Below are 24,817 nucleotides of genomic sequence, written 5' to 3'. Positions count from 1 at the left end.
ACATCAATTCTTCTGCTCCTCGGATGCTGCCTGACCTGTTGTGTTTTTCCAGCACCACACTTTTGACTCTGATCTCCAGCATCTGCAGTCCTCAGTTTCTCCATGGCTAGGACTACCTACTTTCACCTTTGTAACCCTCCAACATAGGGAATTAGTGTTATTGTGGCATTATCACTGGACTAGTAATCCAGAGACACAGGTCAGTACTCTGGGGACATGGTTTGAATCATGACGTTCAGTTGATAAATCAGGAATTAAAAGTTGTTGAATGGCAACCATGAAACCATTAGAGTAGAGTAGCTTTTATTTGTCATTTCTACCATACACAGCTGATAGAGTAAAAATGAGACAGCGTTCCTCCAGGACCGAGGGTGCTACTTTGACAGCACATTATCAATTGATGTTAAAACCCAACTGGTTCACAACTGTCCTTGAGAGAAGGAAAATCTGCCATCTTTAAGTAATCTGCCCTACATGTGACTTTAATTCACAGCAGAATGGTTGACTCTTAACTACCCTCTGGAATGATATAGAAAGTCACTCATTTGTATGAAACGTCTACAAAACAACAATCATAACAGCGCTGATGACCCTGGGACGTGTTATCACCAACCTTCTTGGGGCTTGTGTCAAAACTGGGAAAGCTGTTCCACAGACTAGTCAAGCAATAGCCTGATATCATAAAAAACACTGAGAGCAGTAGTGGGAGGGGATTCTGTCATAAGGGGAAATGTTTTGTGTTTGTTAAAACTATTAACATTTTCTATCCTGTCATTCGTATGCACTGAAATGAGCTCTCCTTGACAAACAGTTTGCAAAACATGATGGATCCTGACATTTGAAATAAGAACAAAAATTCGGAAATACACAGTTGGTCAGGCAGCTTCTGTGAAAGATACAGAATAACTATTTCAAATCAATGGTCAATGTCGATTCTATCAAAATGCATGTTTTACACATTTGAGGTTGCATATGTGATACCAGAATGGTATGTTGGTGGCCCACTTTAGTGATAGCAATCTTATCTGCACCACTGATATGGGCAAATAATAAGGGTTGTGGTAGGATCCAGCATTTTCTGGAGAAGACCTTCTTCTCAACTGCTTCACTGTTCTGGTACCTTCCAAGGAATCCAGTCTCTGTGGCAGATCATGCATGTTGAACTTTAGATTTGTCAGGTCTCCAGAAGTTGTTTGATCAATGACACTTGTTGCTTCTGTTTCTGCTTTCTTGCAGGACAACTGCACCATTTTTCAGGGTGGGTGGTCCCCACACTAGATGCTCCCTGTGGAATCACAACAGACAGAAAATTCAGAATTCTGTATTACTAACTGACTCTACTCGACTATGATTCTTCAGATTCCATTGAAACACTAGCACTGAGTTGGTGGATGTTGAGCCACCCAGTAATGATGCCCACATTAATCAGCTGAAGCTGAAACTACCTGATATCTTTTTTTGAAATAAGTGGCAAAGTGTGTCAGCATTTGCATTACTTTTGTTTGACCTGTACCAGATTTAGAATTGAAACTGTGCCTGTTCATTGAGCCTTTCTTACACCAAGATTGGTGAACATTTAACTTTAAATATGTCAAAGCTTGCACTAGTCAGGTCTCTGAAGTTCTAGGAAACAGCCCACCTCAAAGCTAACAGTTTGAGTTTCATACTGGGATCATTCTCCTTGTTCCTCTCATTCAACTTGAGACTCCGACTGGAATAAATGATAACGGCTCTTTTTTTGCCCTTGAACTTTTGACAGCATCAATATGAAAAGGAGTTGGAAATCTGGATGCCAAGGGCAAATGATGAGATAAGCTTCTGCTTTTGAAGGTGCAAAAGGTGTCATCACATAGGGATAATCCAGTGCCCAATAATGTTCAGTCACGTAGCACGCTCATAATCCTTTCCCAATCATTCCTTCTACATTCTGAGATAAGCATAGCAAATTGTGAGATGGTGTCCAACTGTGCATAGCCTTGCACAAACCTCCTATAGCAACCAACTGGACCAAGGAACCATCTCCGGTTGGGCCAGTCATCTATCTCTGGGATTTTCTCATCATCTTGAAAAGTTGGCACTTCTCTGATTTGATTCTTAAGTCAAACATAAGTTAAACTGCAAAAGGCAAAAGTGAGGACTGCAGATGCTGGAGATTAGAGTCTAGATTAGAATAGTGCTGGAAAAGCATAGCAGGTCAGGCAGCATCTGAGGAGCAGGAAAATCGACATTTCGGGAAAAAGCCCTTCATCAGGAATGAAGACGGAGCCTCCAGGGTGGAGAGATAAATGGGAGGGGTGTGGGGCTGTGGAGAAGGTAGCCAAGAGGACAATAGGTGGATGGAGGTGGGAATGAAGGTGATAGGTCAGAGAGGAGGTGGAGTGGATAAGTGGGAAGGAAGATTGAGAGGTAGGACAGGTCATGAGGATGGTGCTGAGCTGGAAGGTTGGAACTGGGGTAAGGTGGGGTGAGAGGAAATGAGAAAACTGGTGAAGTCCACATTGATGCCCTGGGGTCGAAGTGTTCCGAGGTGGAAGATGAGGTGTTCTTCCTCCAAGTGTTGGGTGGTGAGGGAGTGGCGGTGGAGGAGGCCCAAACAGGATAAGATGGTCTTGCAGGGGTCTCCTCAAATGTCAAGCTGAAAGTGAGTATGTCATCCTGGTACTCAAGGAGGGACTAGAAATTAAATCACCAAAAGCTTTAGCCATCTCATGCATGAGGGTAGCAGGGACACTCCAGAGCCCAAAGGTGTTCTTATGTATTTGTAAAGCCCTTCAGTGCCTGTTCAGAATATCATATATTCAATACCTTGTTTAGTGATGGATTGTGCTTATAATTATGAACCAAACTGAGATTGCAGAAATATTTTGCACCTTTGAGAACTAGCAGTGCTTCCTCAATCTTAGGAAGATATTAAGTATCCTTATAAATCTTTGCATGAGTGTCTGATTATTGACACAGATCCTTAGTTTTCTATCTTTCTCTCTCACAAGGACTATGGGAGAGGCATATGGACAAAACAGCTGTTGGCTGGTATCTGCCTCTGAAGACAACTGCAGGTAGTCCAAGATGTCCTCCCAGTGATGGTTTGGGATCTGATGGTTATGAATCTTTGCTAGATGGTGACCTTTAGTCACAATCTTGTGGCTCACCAGCTCACAATTCTCAATTTTATCATCATCTTTATCATCACAACTCTGAAAGTTGTGTTGTAATTGGTGAAAGTAGAAACAAACTGCCTTCTCTGAGCCTTTTCAAACTCATCAGCATATAGCTTTGAAAAGAGGTTAAAGGTGTCTTCTCTAGTCTGTTCACTAACCACGACATTGGCTGGTTTAAGGATGGAGTAAATTCTTGGTTGGAGTAAATATCTTTATTGCTGAAATAGGCAATCTGTATGGATACCCTAATCTTTTCTCTAACAATGATGAAGCTTCCAGAATTATACCAAGTAGAAACACTACTATATGTGACACATGATGGTCTACCAAAGGCTGATGTCAATTAATTGGCGATGGTTGGCATGAGCCTTTAAGAATAGTGATGTTGTGAGCAGATAAAAGCACAGCCTGATTCCTTGCTACTTGAACAGTTCTACAGTCCTGTACAGACATAAAAACATAAACTATAGGGGCAGGAATAGACTATTTGGCCCGTCAAGGCTGCTCTGCTCGCCAATGTCATAATGACTGAACATCCAATTCAGTACCCTGTTTGATCCCTTTAACCCCAAGAAATATAACTACTTCTTGAAAATATTCAATGAATTCAGTTAAAAACCTGAAACACTTGCTGAGAATTCCACAAGCTTATCACTCTGTGGTTGAGGAAATCTCTCCTTATCTCAATCTTAAATGGCCTACTTTATATTGCTCAACTGTGACTTTAGAATGTGTCCTTAGACTGATAGTTCTTGAGGACGTTTTTAGAAGAGAATCCCTACAGTGTGGAAACAAGCCCATTTGACATAAGAAGTCATTGGCAGATAGGATCAAGGAAAACCCTAAGGCTTTCTGTAGGTATATCAGGAATAAAAGAATGACTAGAGTAAGATTAGGGTCAATCAAGGATCATAGTGAGAAGTTGTGTGTGGAGGCAGAGGAGATGGGGAAGCGCTAAATGAATACTTTTCATTCGTATTCACATTAGATAAAGACAATGTGGTCTAGGAGAATACTGAGATACAGGCTAATAGACCTGATGGGATTGAGGTTCACAAGGCGGAGGTGTTAGCAATTCTGGCAAGTATAAAAATAGATAAGTCCCCAGGGCCAGGTGGGATTTATCCTAGGATTCTCTGGGAAGCTAGATTGCCCAGCCTTTGGCTTTGATCTTTATGTCATCATTGTCTGCAGAAATAGTGCCAGAAGACTGGAGGATAGCAAATGTTGTTCCCTTTTTCAAGAAGGCGAGTAGAGATAACCCTGGAAATTATAGACCAGTGAGCGTTACTTTGGTTGTGGGTAAAGTGTTGGAAAGGGCTATAAGAGATAGGATTTAAAATCATCTGGAGAGGAATAATTTGATTAGGGATAGACAACATGGTTTTGTGAAGGGTAGATCATGCCTCACAAACCTTATTGAGTTCTTTGAAAAGGTGACCAAATAGGTGGCTGAGGGTAAAGTGGTTGATGTGGTGTGTGTGGATTTCAGTAAGGAGAAAGTGAGGTCTGCAGATGCTGGAGATCAAAGTTGAAACTTTATTGCTGGAACAGCACAGCAGGTCAGGCAGCATCCAGGGAACAGGAGATTCGACGTTTCGGGCAAGGCCCTTCCTCAGGAATGAGCAGAGAGTAGGGGTGGGGAGGGAAATATATCCTTGGTGCTGGGGTCTGTTTGGAGGTGGCGGAAGTGACGGCGGATGATGCGCTGTACATGGAGATTGGTGGGGTGGTAGGTGAGGACCAGTGGGGTTCTGTCCTGGTGGCGGTTGGAGGGGCGGGGCTCAAGGGCGGAGGAGCGGGAAGTGGAGGAGATGCGGTGGAGGGCACCGTCGACCATGTCGGGGGGGAAATTGCGGTCCTTGAAGAAGGAGGCCATCTGTGTTGTACGTATTTTGAACTGGTCCTCCTGGGAGCAGATGCGGCGGAGACGGAGGAATTGGGAGAATGGGATGGCGTTTTTACAGGGGGCAGGATGGGAGGAGGTGTAGTCCAGGTAGCTGTGGGAGTCGGTAGGTTTGTAGTAGATGTCCGTGTTGATTCGGTCGCCTGAGATAGAAACGGAAAGGTCTAGGAAGGGGAGGGAGGAGTCCGAGACTGTCCAGGTGGATTTGAGGTCGGGGTGGAAGGTGTTAGTGTAGTGGATGAGCTGTTCAACCTCCTCGTGGGAGCACGAGGTAGGGCCGATACAGTCATCAATGTAGCGGAGGAAACGATGGGGGGTGGGGCCAGTGTAGTTGCGGAAGATGGATTGTTCCACATACCCTACGAAGAGGCAGGCATAGCTGGTGCCCATGCGGGTGCCCATGGCTACTCCTTTTGTTTGGAGAAAGTGGGAGGATTGGAAAGAAAAGTTGTTCAGGGTGAGGACCAGTTCGGTCAGTCGAAGGAGGGTGTCGGTGGAAGGGTACTGGGTGGTACGGCGGGAAAGGAAGAAGCGGAGTGCTTTGAGTCCTTTGTGATGGGGGATGGAGGTGTACAGGGACTGGATGTCCATGGTGAAGATGAGGCGTTGGGGACCGGGGAAGCGGAAATCCTGGAGGAGGTGGAGGGCGTGGGTGGTGTCACGAACGTAGGTGGGGAGTTCTTGGACTAATGGGGACAGGACCGTGTCGAGGTAATTCAGTAAGGTGTTTGATAATGTTCCCCATGGTAGGCTATTGCGCAAAATATGGAGGCATGGGATTGAGCATGATTTAGTGGCTTGGATCAGAAATTGGCTAGCTGAAAGAGGACAGAGGGTGGTGGTTGATGGTAAATATTCATCCTGGAGTACAGTTACCAGTGGTGTACCGCAAGGATCTGTTTTGGGTCCACTGTTGTTTGTCAACTTTATAAATTACCTGGATGAGGGCATAGAAGGATAGATTAGTAAATTTGCGGATGACACTAAGGTCGGTAGCGTTGTGGATAGTGATGAAGGATGTTGTAGGTTACAGAGAGACACAGATAAGCTGCAGAGCTGGGCTGAGAGGACGCAAATGGAGTTTAATGTGGAAAAGTGTGAGGTAATTTACTTTGGAAGGAGTAACAGGAATGCAGAGTACTGGGCTAATGGTAAGATTCTTGGTAGTGTAGATGAGCAGAGATATCTCAGTGTCCAGGTACATAGATCCTTGAAATTTGCCATCCAGGTTGATAAGGTTGTTAAGAAGGCATACAGTGTGTTAGCTTTTATTGGTAAAGGGATTGAGTTTCAGAACCATGACGTCAAGCTGCAGCTGTACAAAACTCTGGTGCGGCCACATTTAGAATATTGTGTACAGTTCTGGTCACTGCATTATAGGAAGGATGTGGAAGCTTTGGAAAGGAATTAGAGGAGATTTACTAGGATGTTGCCTGGTATGGAGGGAAGGTTTTAGAGGAAAGGCTGAGAGACTTGAGGCTGTTTTCATTGGAGAGAAGAAGATTGAGAGGTGACTTAATTGAGACATAAAAGATAATCAGAGGGTTAGATAGGGTGGACAGTGAGAGCCTTTTTCCTCAGTTGGTGATGGCTTGCATGAGGGGATATAGCTTTAAATTAAGGGATGATAGATATAGGACAGATGTCAGAGTTAGTTTCTTTACTCAGAGAGTAGTAGGGGTGTGGAAACTGCTGCCTGCAACAGTAGAGACTCACCAACTTTAAGGGCATTTAAATGTTCTTTGGATAGACATATAGATGAAAATGGAATAGTGTAGGTTAGATGAGCTTCAAATTGGTTTCACAAGTTGGAGCAACATCAAGGGCCGAAGGGCCTGTACTGCACTGTTATGTTCTATGTTCTGTAACCTCTTAAAGCCACAGCATTGTCACAACTTTAAAATATATTCAAATGTTGCTTGGCCTTTAACACATTGAGATTAAATTGCTATGCAGCTTTTTTCCAAACAACAAAAATGTTCAATGCTTTCTCTTTAAACTGATTTCATTATGTGAAAGTCTAAAATGTTGCGCATGCTATTATGTTGATTATGTGTTAGAAAAACTGAAGTCACTGATTTTGGTCCCTTCTCCAAATCCATTTCCAAACTTCTGTGTTCATGCCTCTGTCTTGTAACAATCAATAAAGAAGCCAACCTGGTTAACTGTAGAAACTTCAAAAACAAATAACTTAAAAAATAAATACGTCATTCCCAAACAATTCAAGAGAAAAAATGAACAAGACTTCAATTTGTAATAAATAAAACAAAATCAATAAAATTCAAATATTAATTAATGGGCAAATGCCTTGAAACAGAGAAGTAATTTTCACTTTAAACTGATAACGTAAGAGCTTTACGTAACTCTGTGAAGTAACTACCTTTATCAGCACAGGACAACAAACCAATTAATAAATGTGAATAATTCTGCTTTCTAGTCTTTAGTTTATAATGAATAGTTCAAAAGTAAGCTTTAGACTTGGCAGGAAAGCTCAGCCACGTGGAATGCCCATTCTGTGACATGGAGAATTCTGGATGCTTCCTGTGGCCTTGATGAGCAGTGCAGGGAATGTAACATTTGCAAGAACTTGAAATCCAGGTTTAGGAACCTAGGAGATGGCTGGAGTCACTGTGATGGACGTGCGAAAGTAAGAACTACTTGAATAGCTCATTTAAGGACAGAGTCAGATCACAGGTTAGGAGCATGCAGGCAAAAAGGGAATTGGTGACTGTGAGACAAACGAGGACTTTTAGGAAGATACCTCACTAAACACCTGCTCATTAACTGATTTTCCATTTTGGATATTGATGCAAATGATAGTTCCACAGAGGAATGTAGCAAGAGCCAATTTTATAGACCAGTGGCGAGGCAAAGGTGGGGCATTCAACATCTATAGGAGCACACAGGTATTTCTGCAGGTGACTCCAGGATGGAATGTTGCCTCCCTGGTTCCAGGGTCAAGGATGTCATAGAGATGTACAGCATGGAAACATACCCTTCGGTCCACTCATCCATACCGACAAGATATCCCAACCCAAACTAGTCCCACCTGCCAGCACCTGGCCCAAATCCCTCCAAACCCTTGCTATTCATATACCCATCCAGGTGCCTTTTAAATGTTGCAATTGTACCAGCCTCCACCACTTCCTCTGGCAGCCCATTCCACACACGCACCACCCTCTGCGTGAAAAAGTTGTCACTTAGGTCTCTTTTATATCTTTCCCCTCTCATCCTAAACCTATGCCCTCTAGTTCTCGATTCCCCCACCCCTGGAAGTTACTGTTCCAAGTAAAAGTGAAGAGCCAGAGGTTATAGTCTACATTGGTGCAAATGACGGTATGGTAGAATGCAGAATGAAGCCCTGGAAGCAAAGTTCAGAAATCAGGAAAAGAGATTGAATGCAAGATCGCTAGGGCAGTAATTTCCGAATTATTCCTAGTATCATATGCTGGTGAGTATAGAAATAACATGTATGAATGAACACAAGGCTGGAGAAATTGCATCGGTGAAAGGAGTTTCGATTCATGGGGCATTGGATCTGGACCGTAGGATCTATAAAGAAGGACCTGTAAAGGAGGAAATAAGAAAAAGGAGCTGGAGTAGGCTATTCGGTCCCTCAAGCTTATGCTGACATTCAACATGATCGTGGCTGATCTGCCTCAGGTCTCAACAACTCTTACATGCCAGTTCATCATAGCCCTCAATTCTTTGATATTTCAAAAATCTATGTATGTGCAGTTTTAAAAAAATGATCTTGCCTCCACAACTCTCTGGGGTAAAGAATTTCAGACTGTACACTTAAAGGTGAAATTACTTTGCATCTCAGAGTGCCCGATTATTGTGTAATAATGTCCCCTAGTTCAAGATTTCAATAGTGGAAACAGGTTAATTTTTATTCTGTCAAGCTACCCTCAAAACCTTGCATGTTTCCATAGGATCACCCCTCATTCTACTAAACTCTAGTTGATAAAAACCTAACCTGTTTAAGCATTTTTGATGAGTCAACGGTCTTCATCCCACTAATCAGTCTAATGATTCTCTTTTGGGCTGCTTCCATGCTCGTACATCCTCTTATATATGGGGCTGCAAACTGTACAGAGCACTCAAAGTGCAGCCTCACCAACACCATGTACAGTTCTAACAAGACTTCCCTATTTTAAATTCCAATCTCTTTGAAAAATTCCATTTGTCTTTTGATTACTTGCTGCACCTGTACGCTAACGTTTTGTGATTAATGCATAAACACACCAGCATCTCTCTTTGCTATTCTGTTGTGGAGTCTTTTTTAATTTAAAAAAATTCTCTGCGTTTTGATTCTGCCCTACTTTTCTTACACTAAACTCCTTTTGCCAAGTTTTTGCCGACTCAGTCAACCTAGCTATCTCCTCTTGCAGATTCCTCTGTCTTCATTGCAACATGGTCTCTCATTTATCTTTGTGTCATCAGTAAAATTGGATACATTACACTCTGCGCCCTCCTTCAGGTCACTAATATACATAGTATATCAAGGTTTGTGTAAAGATTTGTAGTTTGGGTGCCGATTGCAGTTGTTGTGGGTATGTTTCAACTGAAACTGTACAGCAGCGCTTCACAGGAGGCTCAACAGCACTGAGGATGTCACCTAGAAAAGGGATGAAACATCTGCAAATCAAATTCACACCTCGGTGAACATACCCATGCACAGTAAATAATTGAGGGTCTGGACTGATTTTTGTGACATTCCACTAGCTATGTATTTTCAACATGAAAAAGAACAATCTATTTCAACTGTGTGTTAACCAGTCCCCATACATGCTAATACATTATCCCCAATGCCCCCATTCGCTCCAATCTTGTGCAAAAACCTTTGACATTTATCATATGCCTTCTGAAAATCCAAATACACTACCTATTTCCCTTTATCAACTCTGCCTGTTATATCCTCAAAAGAACTTTGTAAGTTTGTCAAATGTGATTTACTTTTCACAAAATCATGTTGTATTAAGCATTATTTACAGGCCACCACAGAATACTAATGATGTAGGGCACAATATAAGTCAGGAAATTAGAAGTGCATATAAAAGGTTAATACAGTAATCCCGAGTGCTTCAATATACATCAAGTTAATCTAACATGCATCAGTGCTGTGAAGAATGAATTTCTAGAATGTGCACAAGATGGTTTCCAGAGCAGTGCGTTAAGGAAGTATCTAGGGAGTAGGCTATTTTATATTTAGTATTATGCAAAGAAAAAGGGGTCAATAAATAAATGGTAAAGTAAGGAAAAGTTGCCACAGTCTCAGAGGACTGTGAATAGAGAGCAACAACTGGTGTTGGTTTTAACCTGATGGTCACCACACCTCAGGCAAGATGAGACATTGAGAAGGAGAGTGTGGGAATTGAACCCAAGCTATTAGCATCACTCTGCGATGTAAATAAGCCAACTGAGCTAACCAACCCCAGTCAATAAATAACCTTGTTGCAAATAAAAAGACTTTTAGGAAGCAGTGACCATGAATGTGATAAAATTTTCCATTAGAGTCATAGAGACACAGAGAAGGACAGCACAGAAACAGACCCTTCTGTCAAACTCGTCCATGCTGACCAGATATCCCAATCTAATCTAGACCCACTCGCCAGCACCTGGCCCATATCCCTCTAAACCCTTCCTTTTCATACATCCATCCAGATGATTTTTAAATGTTGCAATTGTACTAGCCTCCACTACTTCCTCTGGCAGCTCATTCCATACACTTACCACCCTCTGCGTGAAAATACTGCCACTTAGGTCTCTTTTATAGCTTTCCCTTCTCATCCTAAACCTATGTCCCCTAGTTCTGTAATCCCCCACCCCAGGGAAAAGACCTTGTCTATTTACCCTATCCATGCCCCTTATGATTTTATAAACCTCTATAAGGTCACCCCTCAGCCTCTGACGCTCCAGGGAAAACAGCCCCAGCCTATTCAACCTCTTCCTATAGCTCAAATCCTCCAACCCTGGCAACATCCTTGTAAATCTTTTCTGAACCCTATCAAGTCTCACAACATCCTTCCATTCTATTTGAAAACTATGTAATTCGATCCAAAACTAGGATCTTGAATCTACTTCATAGTAGAGTCTACTTCACAGGCGAAGAAACAAATAATCTCTTAGAAATAATAGATTCAAAAGGCTAGTGAGAATGGGGGACTGGAAGAAATCATTATTAGTATAAATAAAGTAGTATTAAAGAAATTAACGTGACTAAAGTTGACAAATACTGAGTTAGATGATCGGTCATGACCATATTGAATAGTGGAGCAGGCCTGAAAGACTGGATGGCCAACTCCTGCTTCTATTTTCTATGTTTCCCTGTTTCCATTTATTGGGCTGTTTTCTCATGTAATGAGAGAAAAGGAAGATTTGAATGAGATGAAAGTAGTGTAGCAGTTAGTCTTATGCAAATAAGGGAAAAGGTGATGAGTTGTCCCAAGTGACTATGTCAAAACCATGCAGGGTTAATTGTATGGGGTTTGAAGAGGAATTTGAGCAGATGAGGGAAAATGTTGCAGGCAACAGTGAGAATGAGCCTTGGTGGAAGGGGCTACAGTTTTAGCGATAGTGTAAGTGTGAGGTAGCAGAGACAAGACTATGGCACTTACTCTGACGCAGTGGAGTTCATTGATCTTTTATGGCACTACTGGTCATTTGTTAGCACCTGTGAAGATGGCATTAAGCTGAGTGGTGATGTCAGACCAGGCTGCCAGGGTCTGATGATATGGCCTCCTCTTCTAGTCAGGAAGAGGTGTCATTTCCTTCACATCATACCCCTCAGTCAGGGCCGCCAGGTTCCGATCAGTGGGTTGCAATGCCGTTCTTCTCTTATTCCAGCACCTTCTGGAAAGCTCCTTAACCAAGCAGGGGCAACTTGCAGTATGTCCGTGCTTGTCCAGATGCACAGCAGCCTTTTAAAGATGGCATGGACTGGAGATGCCAATCTTACAGCAGATCATCATTGGATGGTGAATTGTTCTGGGAACAGTGTGCTAATTGAACATGACTGACACAATAAGGGCATGCTAGGTAGTTAATGAGGTAAGTTTGGTAAGATACGACAAGTGCTAGGCTTTGTGACAAAAAAATCCCTCCATGTGGCATGGTGGCTCAGTGGTTAGCACTGCTGCCTCACAGTGCCAGGGACCTGAGTTTGATTCCAGCCTCAAGAGACTGTGTGTGGAGTTGGCACATTTTCCCCGTGTCTATGTAGGTTTCCTCCCACAGTCCAAAGATGTGCATGTTAGGTGCATTAAGGAGTAAATCTAGAGCAATAGGGATATGTAGGGTAAGTGCATTAGTAAGGGGTAAATCTAGTGCAATATGGTGGAAGAATGGGTGGGTTACTCTTCAGAGGATCAGTGTGGACTTGTTAGGCCAAATGGCCTGTTTCCATACTATAGGTTTTATATTTAATTCAATTCAACCAGCACTTAGCCAGGAAAATATAAGATTCAGCCCATTCTGTCCAATTCTGGGCGCTGCAATTTAGGAACACTGAGGGCTGTAGCAAGGGCTTGGAAAAGATTTTGAAGAATGGTTCCAGTAATTAAATATTCAGATTTAGTCACATGAATCTGGGATTGTCCTCCTTAGAAAAGTGGATATTCAGTGGCGATTTGGTGGAAGCTTTCAAAATCATGATCTAAACAGAGTGAATAGAGAGAAAATTGGTCCCTTCAATGGATGGAATAAGAGGATCAGGATCAAGGTTTTTGGCAAAGAAACAAACAATGGTGGAAGGAAAATCTTTGTATATGGCAAATAGATTGGATCAGGAAGGTAATACTTGACATGGTGGTGAAGGCAAATAAAATTTTGGCTTTGATAAGGGAATTGGTTAAGTACTCTTAGAGAAATAATTTGTAAGGCTGTGGGAGAAATGTGTGGGAGGGGGAATGAGTTGAATTAATCTTACAGAGATCTAACATAGACACCATGGGTTGAATGGCTTCTGCCTAGGCTATCATCATTCTACAATTGCATTAATTTGAATGTGATGTCTTTCCACTTATTCCATTACTCCAGAAAAAAAACAAACACACTGTCATATGAGAAGTGTTCTTGCTTACTTGAGGAACTGTAACCTAGCATGAGTTTGTGCTTTTAAATGAGATGAAGAAATTGGGAAGAAGCTTTTTGCTGAGATGCAACCAGCCCAGCATTTATATCATGCAGGAAAAAATTTCCTTCTTGTGTCCTGTAGCCAACATGAATCTTGACGTATATGTACAGTGCAGTGTGGAGCTACAACTCACATATGTAGTTGTGTATAAATAAAACATGTCATATATTTTCTTTTCCAGTATTGTTGCTACAACAGGGGCAGAATTCGATCTTCGAACATTACGTGCAGTTCGAGTCCTTCGACCCTTGAAGTTGGTTTCTGGAATTCCAAGTAGGTATTACATCTGCGTTAGGATATGTTTTTAAGATAAGGATTCCAAGAATAATTCTATGGTACATTTGATCCTTCTATTCTAACGTGATTAATTACAAATTGGTGGAATGTGGCCTTGAGCCTTACTTTAGTGAATATAATATGTCAAATCTCTGATTCTTAAAGCTGCTAGAAGTTCCAAATTTTAAGTTCAAACAGGCAGAAAATGATCTGGAAATTTGCTTTTCAATACTTTCCAGTCAAGCTTAATGCCAATTTATGCTTTGCCCATTTTGCATCTGATGTTCAGGAAACAGGGTATTGTATTCACTTCTCTTATCCATGATAAGAGAAGTGAATACAATAGATTAGAGTTCAGAAGAGCAAATAAACATTGCAAAATGAAAGCATAGATTTTTTTCACCTTTTAAATTTAGGTTGGATCCCAGTAATGTTATTGGAATTTGACATAAAGTGTGTAAAGATGGACCTTGTCAACTTTAGGTGACTGCCATTTTGAAATTCCTAATAGTGAAATTCTGATGGCTTTCTAGTGTTTAGTAAATTGGATGCTTTTACCTGCTCACGTGCAGAAAGTGATATGCCATATCTTAGTGAGTAGAACTATCATGTAAAATGTATAAAATGGAAGATGTAAGCTATCTGTTAGGGATGATTTACAAAAAGTCTGATCTGATTGGTATTACTTTACATTTCAGGTTTACAAGTTGTACTCAAGTCCATCATGAAGGCAATGATCCCCCTGCTTCAGATTGGATTGCTACTTTTCTTCGCCATTCTCATGTTTGCAATCATTGGATTAGAATTTTACATGGGAAAATTTCATAAAGCGTGCTTTGATAGCAACAGTACGTTTTTGCATCTGAAAGTTTGTGTGTGGAAGTTTGGATGATGCTGCAGTTTGTTCTAGACATTTGTCGTAAGAATAAAGGACAAGTTTTCATCAGATTAACCGAGGATTAAATTACAGTCATATTCTCATGTTCTGTTATTTGCATTTTCTAATATGTTGATTTGAAGAGTGCTAATGAGAATTAAATGAACAGCTAATGTGATACTGAGCCATAAATAGTAGAAATGCATGTTTTGTTTCTTGGTTTATTCATCTCAGTAGGCAAGGTAAGAATCCATACTAATGCTACAAAGTATTCATTTGTCACAGAAGGGAATAAAATCAGCTGCTTTTGTCTGCAAAGAGTACTTGGTGATCTTTGCTGGAACATTGGCCAGTTTAGAATAAGGACAGGAACTAGTTTAGCCACAAGAGCCCTAAGAGATAGCTGACCACATGAATCCTGTCTAGACTTACATAGGCTACCTTTATGGAATCATCGAGGTTTGCCAGTGTATATAGCTTGCATCTCCACAAGACTCCATACTTTAGGAGAGGAACTGAAACAACTTAAATGACTTCAGGTCAGAGGGGTGGCCAGGTACTTGCTTTGGCCCCAGTTATGCCTGTCTCTTTGTGGGGTATGTGGAACATTCCTTGTTCCAGCCCGAGTCTGGCCTCCACACACAATTCTTCATCTGACATCGATGCTGCTTCCCTTTTTCATCTGGAGTTGGAAAGGTTCATCGTTCTCTCTTCTAGTTTCCATCCCACCCTTGCTTTCATCTGGTCTATCTCTGACTCCACTCTTCCCTTCTTCGACATCTCTCTTTCCATTTCTGGAGATAGGCAGGGCACTAATATCCATTTTAAACCCACTGACTCCCTCAGCTATCTTGACAATATATCCTTGCACCCTGTTTCCTGTAAAGAGTCTATTTGATTCTCCTAGTTCCTCTGTCTCCATTGCATATGTTCTGAGAAGGTCAACTTCGACAAGGGATCCTCCGAAATGTCCACCTTCTTCCTCGACCAATGATTCCCCTGCAACATTGTTGACAGGGCTCTCAACCAGGTCTGATCCATCTCCCGCACTTCCGTCCTCACCTCCTCTCTCCCTTCCCACAACAGTGATAGGGTTCCACTTGCCCTTACGTACCATCCCACCAGCACCCATATCCAGAAGATCATCAGCCACCATTTCTACCACCTCTAGTGAGATGCCACCACCAGAACATAATCCCCTCCCCTCCCTCGTCTGTGTTCCACAGGGTCTGTTCCCTTGGGACACCCTGTTTACTCTTCAAAAATGTCCAACACTGCCCCACAGCCCTATGGCACCTTCCCCTGCAATCACCAAAGATAGAATACCTGCCCATTGACCTCCTCTTTCCCTCAGTATCCAAGGGCCCAAACTATCTTCCAGGTGAAGCAGCACTTTACCTGCACTTTTCACAATTTACTCTACTGCATCCACTGCTCACAATGTGCTCTTCTCCATATTGGGGAAACAAAGCGTAGACTGGGTGACTGCTTCACTGAACAATTATGTTCTACCTACAAAAAGACCCTGAGCTTCCAGTTGCTTGCCGTTTTAACACACCACCCTGTTCCCTGACCAACATCTCTGTCCCAGGTTTGCTGAAGTGTTTTTTTTTAGATTAGATTACATTACAGTGTGGAAACAGGCCCTTCGGCCCAACAAGTCGACACCGACCTGCCGAAGCGAAACCCACCCATACCCCTACATTTACCCCTTACCTAACACTACGGGCAATTTAGTATGGCCAATTCACCTGGCCCTGCACATCTTTGGACTGTGGGAGGAAACCGGAGCACCCGGAGGAAACCCACGCAGACACGGGGAGAACGTGCAAACTCCACACAGTCAGTCGCCTGAGGCGGGAATTGAACCCGGGTCTCTGGCGCTGTGAGGCAACAGTGCTAACCACTGTGCCACCGTGCCGCCCACTGGGCCACCGTGCTGCCCACTGGGCCACCGTGCCGTTCCAGCGAAGCTCAGTGCAAGCTGGAAGAATAACACCTAAGTTTTCACTTGATGACTCCAGCACCTTCCAGATTCAATATCGAGTTCAATGATTTTAGGGCCTGAACTCCCCTATGTCCTAGCCCCCTACCACACACACCAGGTCTTGTTATCACATAGGAAAAAGTGAGGTCTGCAGATACTGGAGACGGAAAGTGTGGTGCTGGAAAAGCACAACTGGTCATGCTGCATCTGAGGAGCAGAAGAGTGAATGTTTTGAGCTCTTCATCAGGAGCACACGCTCAGAATGTTGACACTCCTGCTCCTCAGATGCTGCTTGACCGGCTGTGCTTTTTATCATATAGTCTGCCATTACACGCTATCTATTGTTAGCCACTAACAGTCTCCATTAACAGCTATTTACGTCCCAGCCAAATTGTTAGCAACTTCTTTGTCTGTCCAACTATTGTTCTCTCTCTTTGGCCTATCGTTTACTCTTTGCCCCTCATCCCACCCTATCTTCTGCATATAAACCAACATTTTTCTAGCTGGCATCAGTTCCGAGGATGGATCTGAAATGTTCATTTTGATTTCTCTTTATAGATGCTGCCAGACCTGCTGAGCTTTTCCAGCAACTTCTGTTTTTGTTTTTGATTTACAGCATTTGCAGTTCTTTTGGTTGTTAAGTGTAATGGTTAGTAAGAATCATAGAATCCTACAGTGTAGAAACAGACCATTTAGCCCAACTGGTCCACCCTGACCCTCTGTAGAGCATCCCATCCAGACTTATCTCCTAACCTATTCCTGTAACCCTGCATATCCCATGGCTAACCCATCTAGTCTGCACATCCCTTAACACATCTATCCTAGGACAAGCCAAACAGAGACATGCACTAGAATTCACCTAACTTACACATCTTTGAACTATGGGAGGAAAACGGAGCGCCCAGTGGAAACCTACACAGACATGGGGAGAACATGCAAACGCCATACAGACAGTCTCCCAAGGGTGGAATTGAACCCGGGTCCCTGGTGCTGTGAGGTAACAGTGCTAATCACTGAGCCAACATGCCAAACTTTAAGTGGGATGCAATAATTTTAGAGGTGGACTAATCCAGTTCTGTAATTCTTTTCTTTCTTGGAAACCCTGATATATTGTGTTTTATACATCTAAAACAAATAGATAGGATTAAGTGAATGGTTAAATAATTCTTCTCCCCCATGCCTAACATCTTACACCAAGCTTACACTATAACTCATGCAGATAATGTAGAATACGAAGAAAGCAAGTAAGGCCAGCAACCTGCTTGGGAAAACTAAGCAAACATAATTGCAGCACCTTCTCTCGTAATCTGTTTTAACAACCTATAGAACTGCAGTTCAGTCTAAAACATTTTTTTATTTGAACAGTATCTTGTGCCTGAAGATTAATTAATTTAAGGGTATCAAATTGGCCTTCAACATGTTTTCTAACTTGCCATTACATCACTGCTTTTCCCTATTTACATTGGACCTTTTGTTCAGTTGACAGTTATTGAATTTGTTGATTAGATTCTATGTGTAGCACCTTCTAAGTGATTCAATAGTTTATAAATAACTGAGAAGGCACATTTAGATTCTCGCCCATAAATTGCTCCTAGATATTCTTTATTCCATATGTATATCATCTGAAACCTTTTACTCAGATTCCAGTCAACATTTACTCTCAGGTTTCTGATATTCAATATAGATTCCATCCAAATTCTAGTCTCCAATCCCTGCAATGTGTTCATTATAAGTTTGAACCTCCCAGTGGAACTGGAGTTTGTTATTTAATACTGATGCTTGTTGATGCATGCATATGTGTGGACAACATTTGGATTAGATTTGGCAATGACCCAAATTGAAGTATTTTACCTATATTCATTGTCAGACCTCAAGCATGACATTTGATGTCTGAGTTAGGTGCTAGAGTGCTGTAGGTGTCCAACAGCTTGTATTCAGCAAAATATCAGCACATCTAAAAGTGAAGGTCAGAAAAAGATGGGAGAAAATAATAAATGAATTTGTTAATACTAATTTAGTCAACTTCCAATAACTTTAGTAGTTTGAGCTCAGTGCTGAAGTGAGGTATATGCAATCACAAGTGTGTTTACTATACTGGAAGAATTAATCTTTTGCCCCTCAAACCTAGGGATTATTCCTGCCCCTCTTTAATAACTGGACAGGTCTCTTAAGTGCTGTTTTATATCAACAAGCAAAATCATAAAACCTTTAGTGTGGAAGCAGGCCATTCTGCTATTGGGTCCACACCGACTCTGTGAAGAGCATCTCTCTCAGACCACCCTGCTGCCTTAGCCCTGCATTTCCCATGGCTAATCCACCTAGCCTGCACATACCTGAACACTTTGGGCAATTTAGTATAGCCAGTCCACCCACCCCACACTGGACTGTAGGAAGAAACCTACGCAGGCATGGAGAGAAGAGATACATAGGAGATAGGAGCAAGAGGTGGCCATTCGGTCCTTTGAGCCTGCTCTGCCATTCATCATGATCATCCAACTCAATAGCCTAATCCTGCTTTCTCCCTCTAACTTTGACCCTATTCACCCCAAGTGCCTTTTGAGTACATTCAGTGTTTTGGCATCACCTACTTCCTGTGGAAACGAATTCCACAGGCTCATCACTCTGGGTGGAGAAATGTCTCATCTCCATCTTAAATGGTCTACCCCGAATCCTCAGACTGTGAGCCCAGGTTCTGGACACATCCACCATTGAGAACATCCTCCCTGCATCTACCCCATCTAGTCCTGTTAGAATTTTATAAGTCTCTATGAGAGTCCCCCACATTCATCTGAACTCCAGCGAAAACAATGCTAACCTAGCCAATTTCTCCTCATATGTCAGCCCTGCCATTCCCAGAATCAGCCTGGTAAACTGTTGCTGCACTCCATCAAGAGCAAGAGCATCCTTTCTCAGCAAAGGAGACCAAACTGCACACAATATTCTAGGTGTGGCCTCACCAAGGTCCTGCATAACTGTGACAACACAGCCCTGTTCCTGTACTCAAAACCTCTCACAGTGAAGGCCAACATACCATTTGTCTTCTTTACTGCTTGCTGCACCTGAATAAATACCTTCAGTGACTGGTGCACAAGGACACCCAGGTCCCACTGCACACTCCCTCTCCCAATTTACAGCCATTCAGGTAGTAATCTGTCTTCTTGTCTTTGCTTCCAAAGTGAATAACCTCAGATTTATCCAAATTATACTGCATCTACCAATGATTTGCGCACTCACCCAACCTGTCCAGATCATGTCGGAGGATCTCTGTATCCTCATCACAGTTCACCCTCCCACCCAACTTGGTGTCATCTGCACACTTTAAGATGTTACATTTTGTTCCATCATCAAACCATGAGATATATTATGACTAGCTGGGGTCCCAGCACCGATCCCAGTGGCACCCTACTGCCTGCTAATTTGCCAATGTGCAAACTCCACACAGACAGTTGCCTGAGGATGGAATTGAACCTGGGTTCATGGTGCTGTGAGGCAGCAATAGTAGCCACTGTGCCACCCCAAAAGAGTAGACTTTATTGCTGTAGGTTAGAAATTAGTTGTTGCGGGAAGATCAGCTTTATATTGTAATTCAAGCTATTTCCAGTAATTTTGTGGTGCACAGATAGTTAGGTGGACCAGAAAGCCATTATGTAGTGTGTTCCTTTTCAGTACTCAGAGTGAGTAATGAATACAATGAATTGGTGGAAGTATTTTGAGAGTTCTACTGGTTTATGTACAAAACAATTGAATGTTAAAGCTCATTGCCAGATGGAAACATAATGAAGAGGAAAATAAATAGCTATTATTAATTCGTGGGATGTGGGTATCTCTGGCTATGCCAGCATTTGTTGCCTTTCCCTAATTGCTCAGAGGTTCATTAACCGTACTGCTGGGGTCTCGAGTCAAATGAAGGCCAGATCAGGTAAGGACATATCCCTAAATGACATTAGTGAATCAGATGGCTTTTTGTGACATTGACAATAGTTTCACGGTTACCATTAGGCCAGTTCTTTATTCCAGATTTTTAAAAAATTGAATTCAAATTTAACCATTTGCCATGATGAGATTCAAATTCATTAGCTTGGCGTTCTGGATTGAAGGAGAAAGTGAGGACTGCAGATGCTGGAGACCAGAGTTGAAAAGTGTGGTGCTGGAAAAACACAGCAGGCCAGGCAGCATCCGAGGAGCAGGAGAATCATTGTGGCATAAGCCCTTCTTCAGGAATGAAGGTCTAGTGACATTAAAGCATTGCCGCCACCTCCCCATCACCTTTCTACTCAGATCACTGTTGCCAGTCTCCCAGATCTTCATGGTCATTCAAATTCCTTCTTCACCTGTTCCAGTTATGCAGAGCACAGCAAATTAGGATTATGTAGGACAGTCTTTTTGGACTATGTTGCAAGGCTTTTATCAGATTAATCCAAGCATCGAATCTTATCCTCAGCAGGCTTATTGTCTGCTCCGCGATAGTTCTGTTTGAAGAATGGACAGCACAGTGATTTTAGGTTAGAATTACCAGCCTAATGACAATACCATATACCACTGTCTTTCCACATACAGTATCATGCACAAAAGGGAAAAGTGAATTTTAATTTCAAAACTTCTCTTAATAACTGAGGAGTTTGAAATTTATGTTCTTATATTTTCCCTTTCGAAACAAGCCATGGTGCATTTGCACTACACCACTCCCACCTGCCCCAAATGCTCTGCTTGTGAAGTCAAATGTTTAAATGTCTTACAATAAACTCTCTTTAGGGTTAAAACAAGAAAAGTTGTTTATTCAAGCATTCAACCTGGGAGATAAATCATAATACACACATATACACATGTACACAAGCATACAAGGAAGAAAAGAGAAAAGGAAAATAATGTGATTTCACATTACTTAAAAAACATGTAAATTAGTGCCAGTATCTTTGATTTTTAAGTCAACATCCAGTAAAGGTTTGTAGTCAGCTGGTTAGGAAGAATTCCTTTTTGTAATTCCTTGGATGCAGTGGTTTGCATTTGAAAGAATAGCGATATAGTTTTTGCTGACTGGGGAAATAATTCACTTTTCAAGCAAAATGCAGGAGCCTTTCCACAAATCAGACTTTTGAGAGAGATTGAGACTTGAGGAAGCATTAGTTAAGCCAAGTTGCTTGGCTGTTTTCTGTTCTGATGTTAAAAGAAGACTAAGGAAAAGCAATGTCAAAACTGTACAATAAAACATGTTCAAAACCAAGTGCTTCAATCATGTGACTAGGGCTCCCAGTTGATGCAGTCAGTTAATGAGGTGGTTTTGATGTCACTCGTTAAAAAACATTGTGTATTTAAGGAGATGATGGTACAGATCATCTCATGAGTAATATATTTCAATGGTTTCCTTTGTTTCAAACTGGCTGAGTGTAAACATCTTTGCAGTTTCTTAATTGAAAGGTCTGTACGCTGCAATACGTATAACACTCCAGGAGAATTATGTAAACCTTTGTCCCTGGTTACTGCTGATCAGAAGTTTTGGGAAATTATAGTCAACTGGCATCATGTGATCAGTAGCAGATCTGTTGTCAGTCCAACAAAATATCAATATAATAAATGTCCAAACAAAATAATATTGTTTTAAAGAAAACCAGTGTAGGATCTCTCATTTTGTCCCTCTGGGCATGACAATGTTGTGAGGTTAGTTATAGACTGGAATCTGATTCAGGATTTCAAATAATATTGAGAAATGAATGAGACAGAGTTTTGAAATATCATTAGAAACAGCACATTTTTATTTATGACTCTTAATGATCCATGTGGCTTTAATTGAATGAAATTAATCAATCTGTTTTGAGTATAGTACTACAGTATTTAAATGCTAATATTAGATTGTCTTGTTCACTTATCAGATGAAATAGTGGGTGAGTCTCCTTGTGGGACAGACTCTCCTGCTCGAACCTGTCCAGTTGGAATGAACTGCACTGAATACTGGGAAGGGCCAAATTATGGAATTACACAATTTGATAACATCCTGTTTGCTGTGCTGACTGTATTCCAGTGCATCACCATGGAGGGCTGGACTGATCTCTTGTATGATGTGAGTAACTAGGAGACTTGACTTCAGCAAGTATTTCTGACAACATTATTTCAATCTTTCAATTAATTTGAATTTGAATCTGAGTTTTGGTCTTGGCTCTGGACCTCAATTTTTTGTAATTTTATTTGTTGCTTTGGAAATAAATTTAATCCTAATTTTAATTGAATGCTTTTTCCTGAGACTTTAGTCTTGGAGAAACATTGTAAATGGTTATTTTTTGCTTTCTATGCTTATTCTAAAATTAATTTTTCAAAATGTGTCTAGTATAAAGTTTTCAATTCATCTATGGTGTAAAGAAATGCAGAACTTTTGTATTATTTATACTTGTGTGAATAATTTGAGTTAGAGTATGTATAATTTTAAGAGAACAATGTAAAATACAAAATATAGGTTTCTGTCCTTGCAGATGTAAACAGAGAATTATTCTATGAATGAATACATAGGCCAATTACAGATAACATTACCGATGAGAACCCAGGCTTTGCTTTGCTGTGATTTCCATGTACAAGTTGAAGGCAAAATGGAATAATGTTCTGGAAAGAGTCAGCACCCCTTTAAGATCATTTTACACTGGTATAAGGGCTGAGTGTGTAAAGTAGAATGTATAGCAACAATCTTAATTGAAAGATGGCTCTGTTAAGTTTAATCCTTCCTATACTAACATGTAATGTGGAATTATTTAATTGTTTTTCATTTTTTAAAAACTCATTTAGAAGCTTTTGCAAACAAAATTTTCATAGATGATAGGGCATAGAACGGCTGAGCAGGAAGAATGATGGAAGTAGAATCTATAGTGGTTTTTAAACATAAAATTATAGAAAATATGTACAGGAGTTGGCCATTCAGACCTTCAGATCTGTTTCACCATTCAATATGGTCATGGCTGATCATTCAACTCAGTACCCTGTCCCCACTGTCTACTCATATTGTTTTGATCCCTTTAGCCCTCAGTGCTAGCTATATCTAACTTTTAAAAAAGGAATTGGACAAAGAGAAATTTAAAGGAATATGGGGAAAGGGTATGGATAATGGATTTAAATGGTTTACTTTTGCAGACACTAAAGTAAAATGCTGGTGATGCTGGAAATCTTAAATAAAAACAGAAAATACTGGAAATACTCCACAAGTCAGGAAAGAATTGAAGAGAGAAAACAGTTAACATTTCAAGTTAAAGAAGGGAAGGTGTAATGTGAGGGTACTGGTGTTAAACTAGGGTCGACAAAGTCAGAAGTCACATGACACCAAGTTATAGTCCAATAAGTTTATTTGAGATCACAATCTTTCGGAATGCTGTTTCTTCATCAGGTGAAGTGGAGGGAAGCACACAGGTACAGAATTTATAGGCAGAGAGATCATTGCAAGATAATTTCAGGGAATTACGAATATGAAAAGATAATACCAATGGTTTGAGTGGAGTGTCGACAGGCTGAATAACAAGTCTTTTCAGGTGATCAAAACTGTCAAATGGCTCTACAGCAAACAAAGGGGTGATCTATGATCTGATTGATTAAGGTCGAGAGGTAATTACAAAAACATCAAAAATAAGAACGTGCTAGCGATAAACTGAATGGCTGACATAACATAATAGGTATAAGAGTTGCATGCCGAGGATCTAACCATGATGAGGAGGTGCTGGGTGTTAAGCTGCATATCTAACTGAATGAGAAGAATTTAAAAATATATGTATTTCACAATAACATGGTGAAAATAATGTATGAAGTTGCCTCTTGCATCTTTGAACAGACAATAGACAATAGACAATAGGTGCAGGAGTAGGTCATTCAGCCCTTGGAGCCTGCACTGCCATTCAATATGATTATGGCTGATCATTCCTAATCAGTATCCTCTTCCTGCCTTATCTCCATAACCCTTGATTCCACTATCTTTGAGAGCTCTATCCAACTCTTTCTTAAATGAATCCAGAGACTGGGCCTCCACTGCCCTCTGGGGCAGAGCATTCCACACAGCCACCACTCTCTGGGTGAAGAAGTTTCTCCTCATCTCTGTCTTAAATGATCTACCCCATATTTTTAAGCTGTGTCCTCTGGTTCTGCACTTACCCATCAGCGGAAATATGTTTCCTGCTGCCAGACTGTCCAATTATTTCATAATCTTATCTGTCTCAATCAGATCCCCTCTCAGTCTTCTAAACTCAAGGGTATACAAGCCCAGTCGCTTCAGTCTTTCAGTGTAAGGTAATCCTGCCGTTCCAGGAATTGACCTTGTGAACCTACGCTGCACTCCCTCAATAGCCAGAATGTCTCTCCTCAAATTTGGAGACCAGAACTGCACACAGTACTCCAGGTGTGGTCTCACCAGGGCCCTGTACAGCTGCAGAAGGACCTCTTTGCTTCTATACTCAATCCCTCTTGTCATGAAGGCCAGCATGCTATTAGCCTTCTTCACTACCTGATGTACCTG

At 41.4% G+C, this 24,817-nt stretch overlaps 1 protein-coding gene across 1 annotated transcript in view; it reads left to right on the top strand.

Annotated features, from left to right (window-relative positions):
* The window catches only part of LOC122552384 (voltage-dependent P/Q-type calcium channel subunit alpha-1A-like), a 603,273-nt gene that overhangs the window by 280,104 nt on the left and 298,352 nt on the right, over nt 1-24,817 (top strand). Inside the window, exons 5-7 of the mRNA XM_043695134.1 lie at nt 13,383-13,474; nt 14,176-14,325; nt 22,209-22,396. Of these exons, the coding sequence (XP_043551069.1) occupies nt 13,383-13,474; nt 14,176-14,325; nt 22,209-22,396 (430 nt within the window). The remainder of the gene's footprint in view (nt 1-13,382; nt 13,475-14,175; nt 14,326-22,208; nt 22,397-24,817) is intronic.

This window comes from Chiloscyllium plagiosum, chromosome 8 (genome assembly GCF_004010195.1).
Source record: "Chiloscyllium plagiosum isolate BGI_BamShark_2017 chromosome 8, ASM401019v2, whole genome shotgun sequence".
Classification (NCBI taxonomy): Eukaryota; Metazoa; Chordata; class Chondrichthyes; order Orectolobiformes; family Hemiscylliidae; genus Chiloscyllium; species Chiloscyllium plagiosum.
The sequence above is the reverse complement of the archived record's forward strand: the minus strand, read 5'-3'. Positions and strand labels throughout refer to the sequence as shown.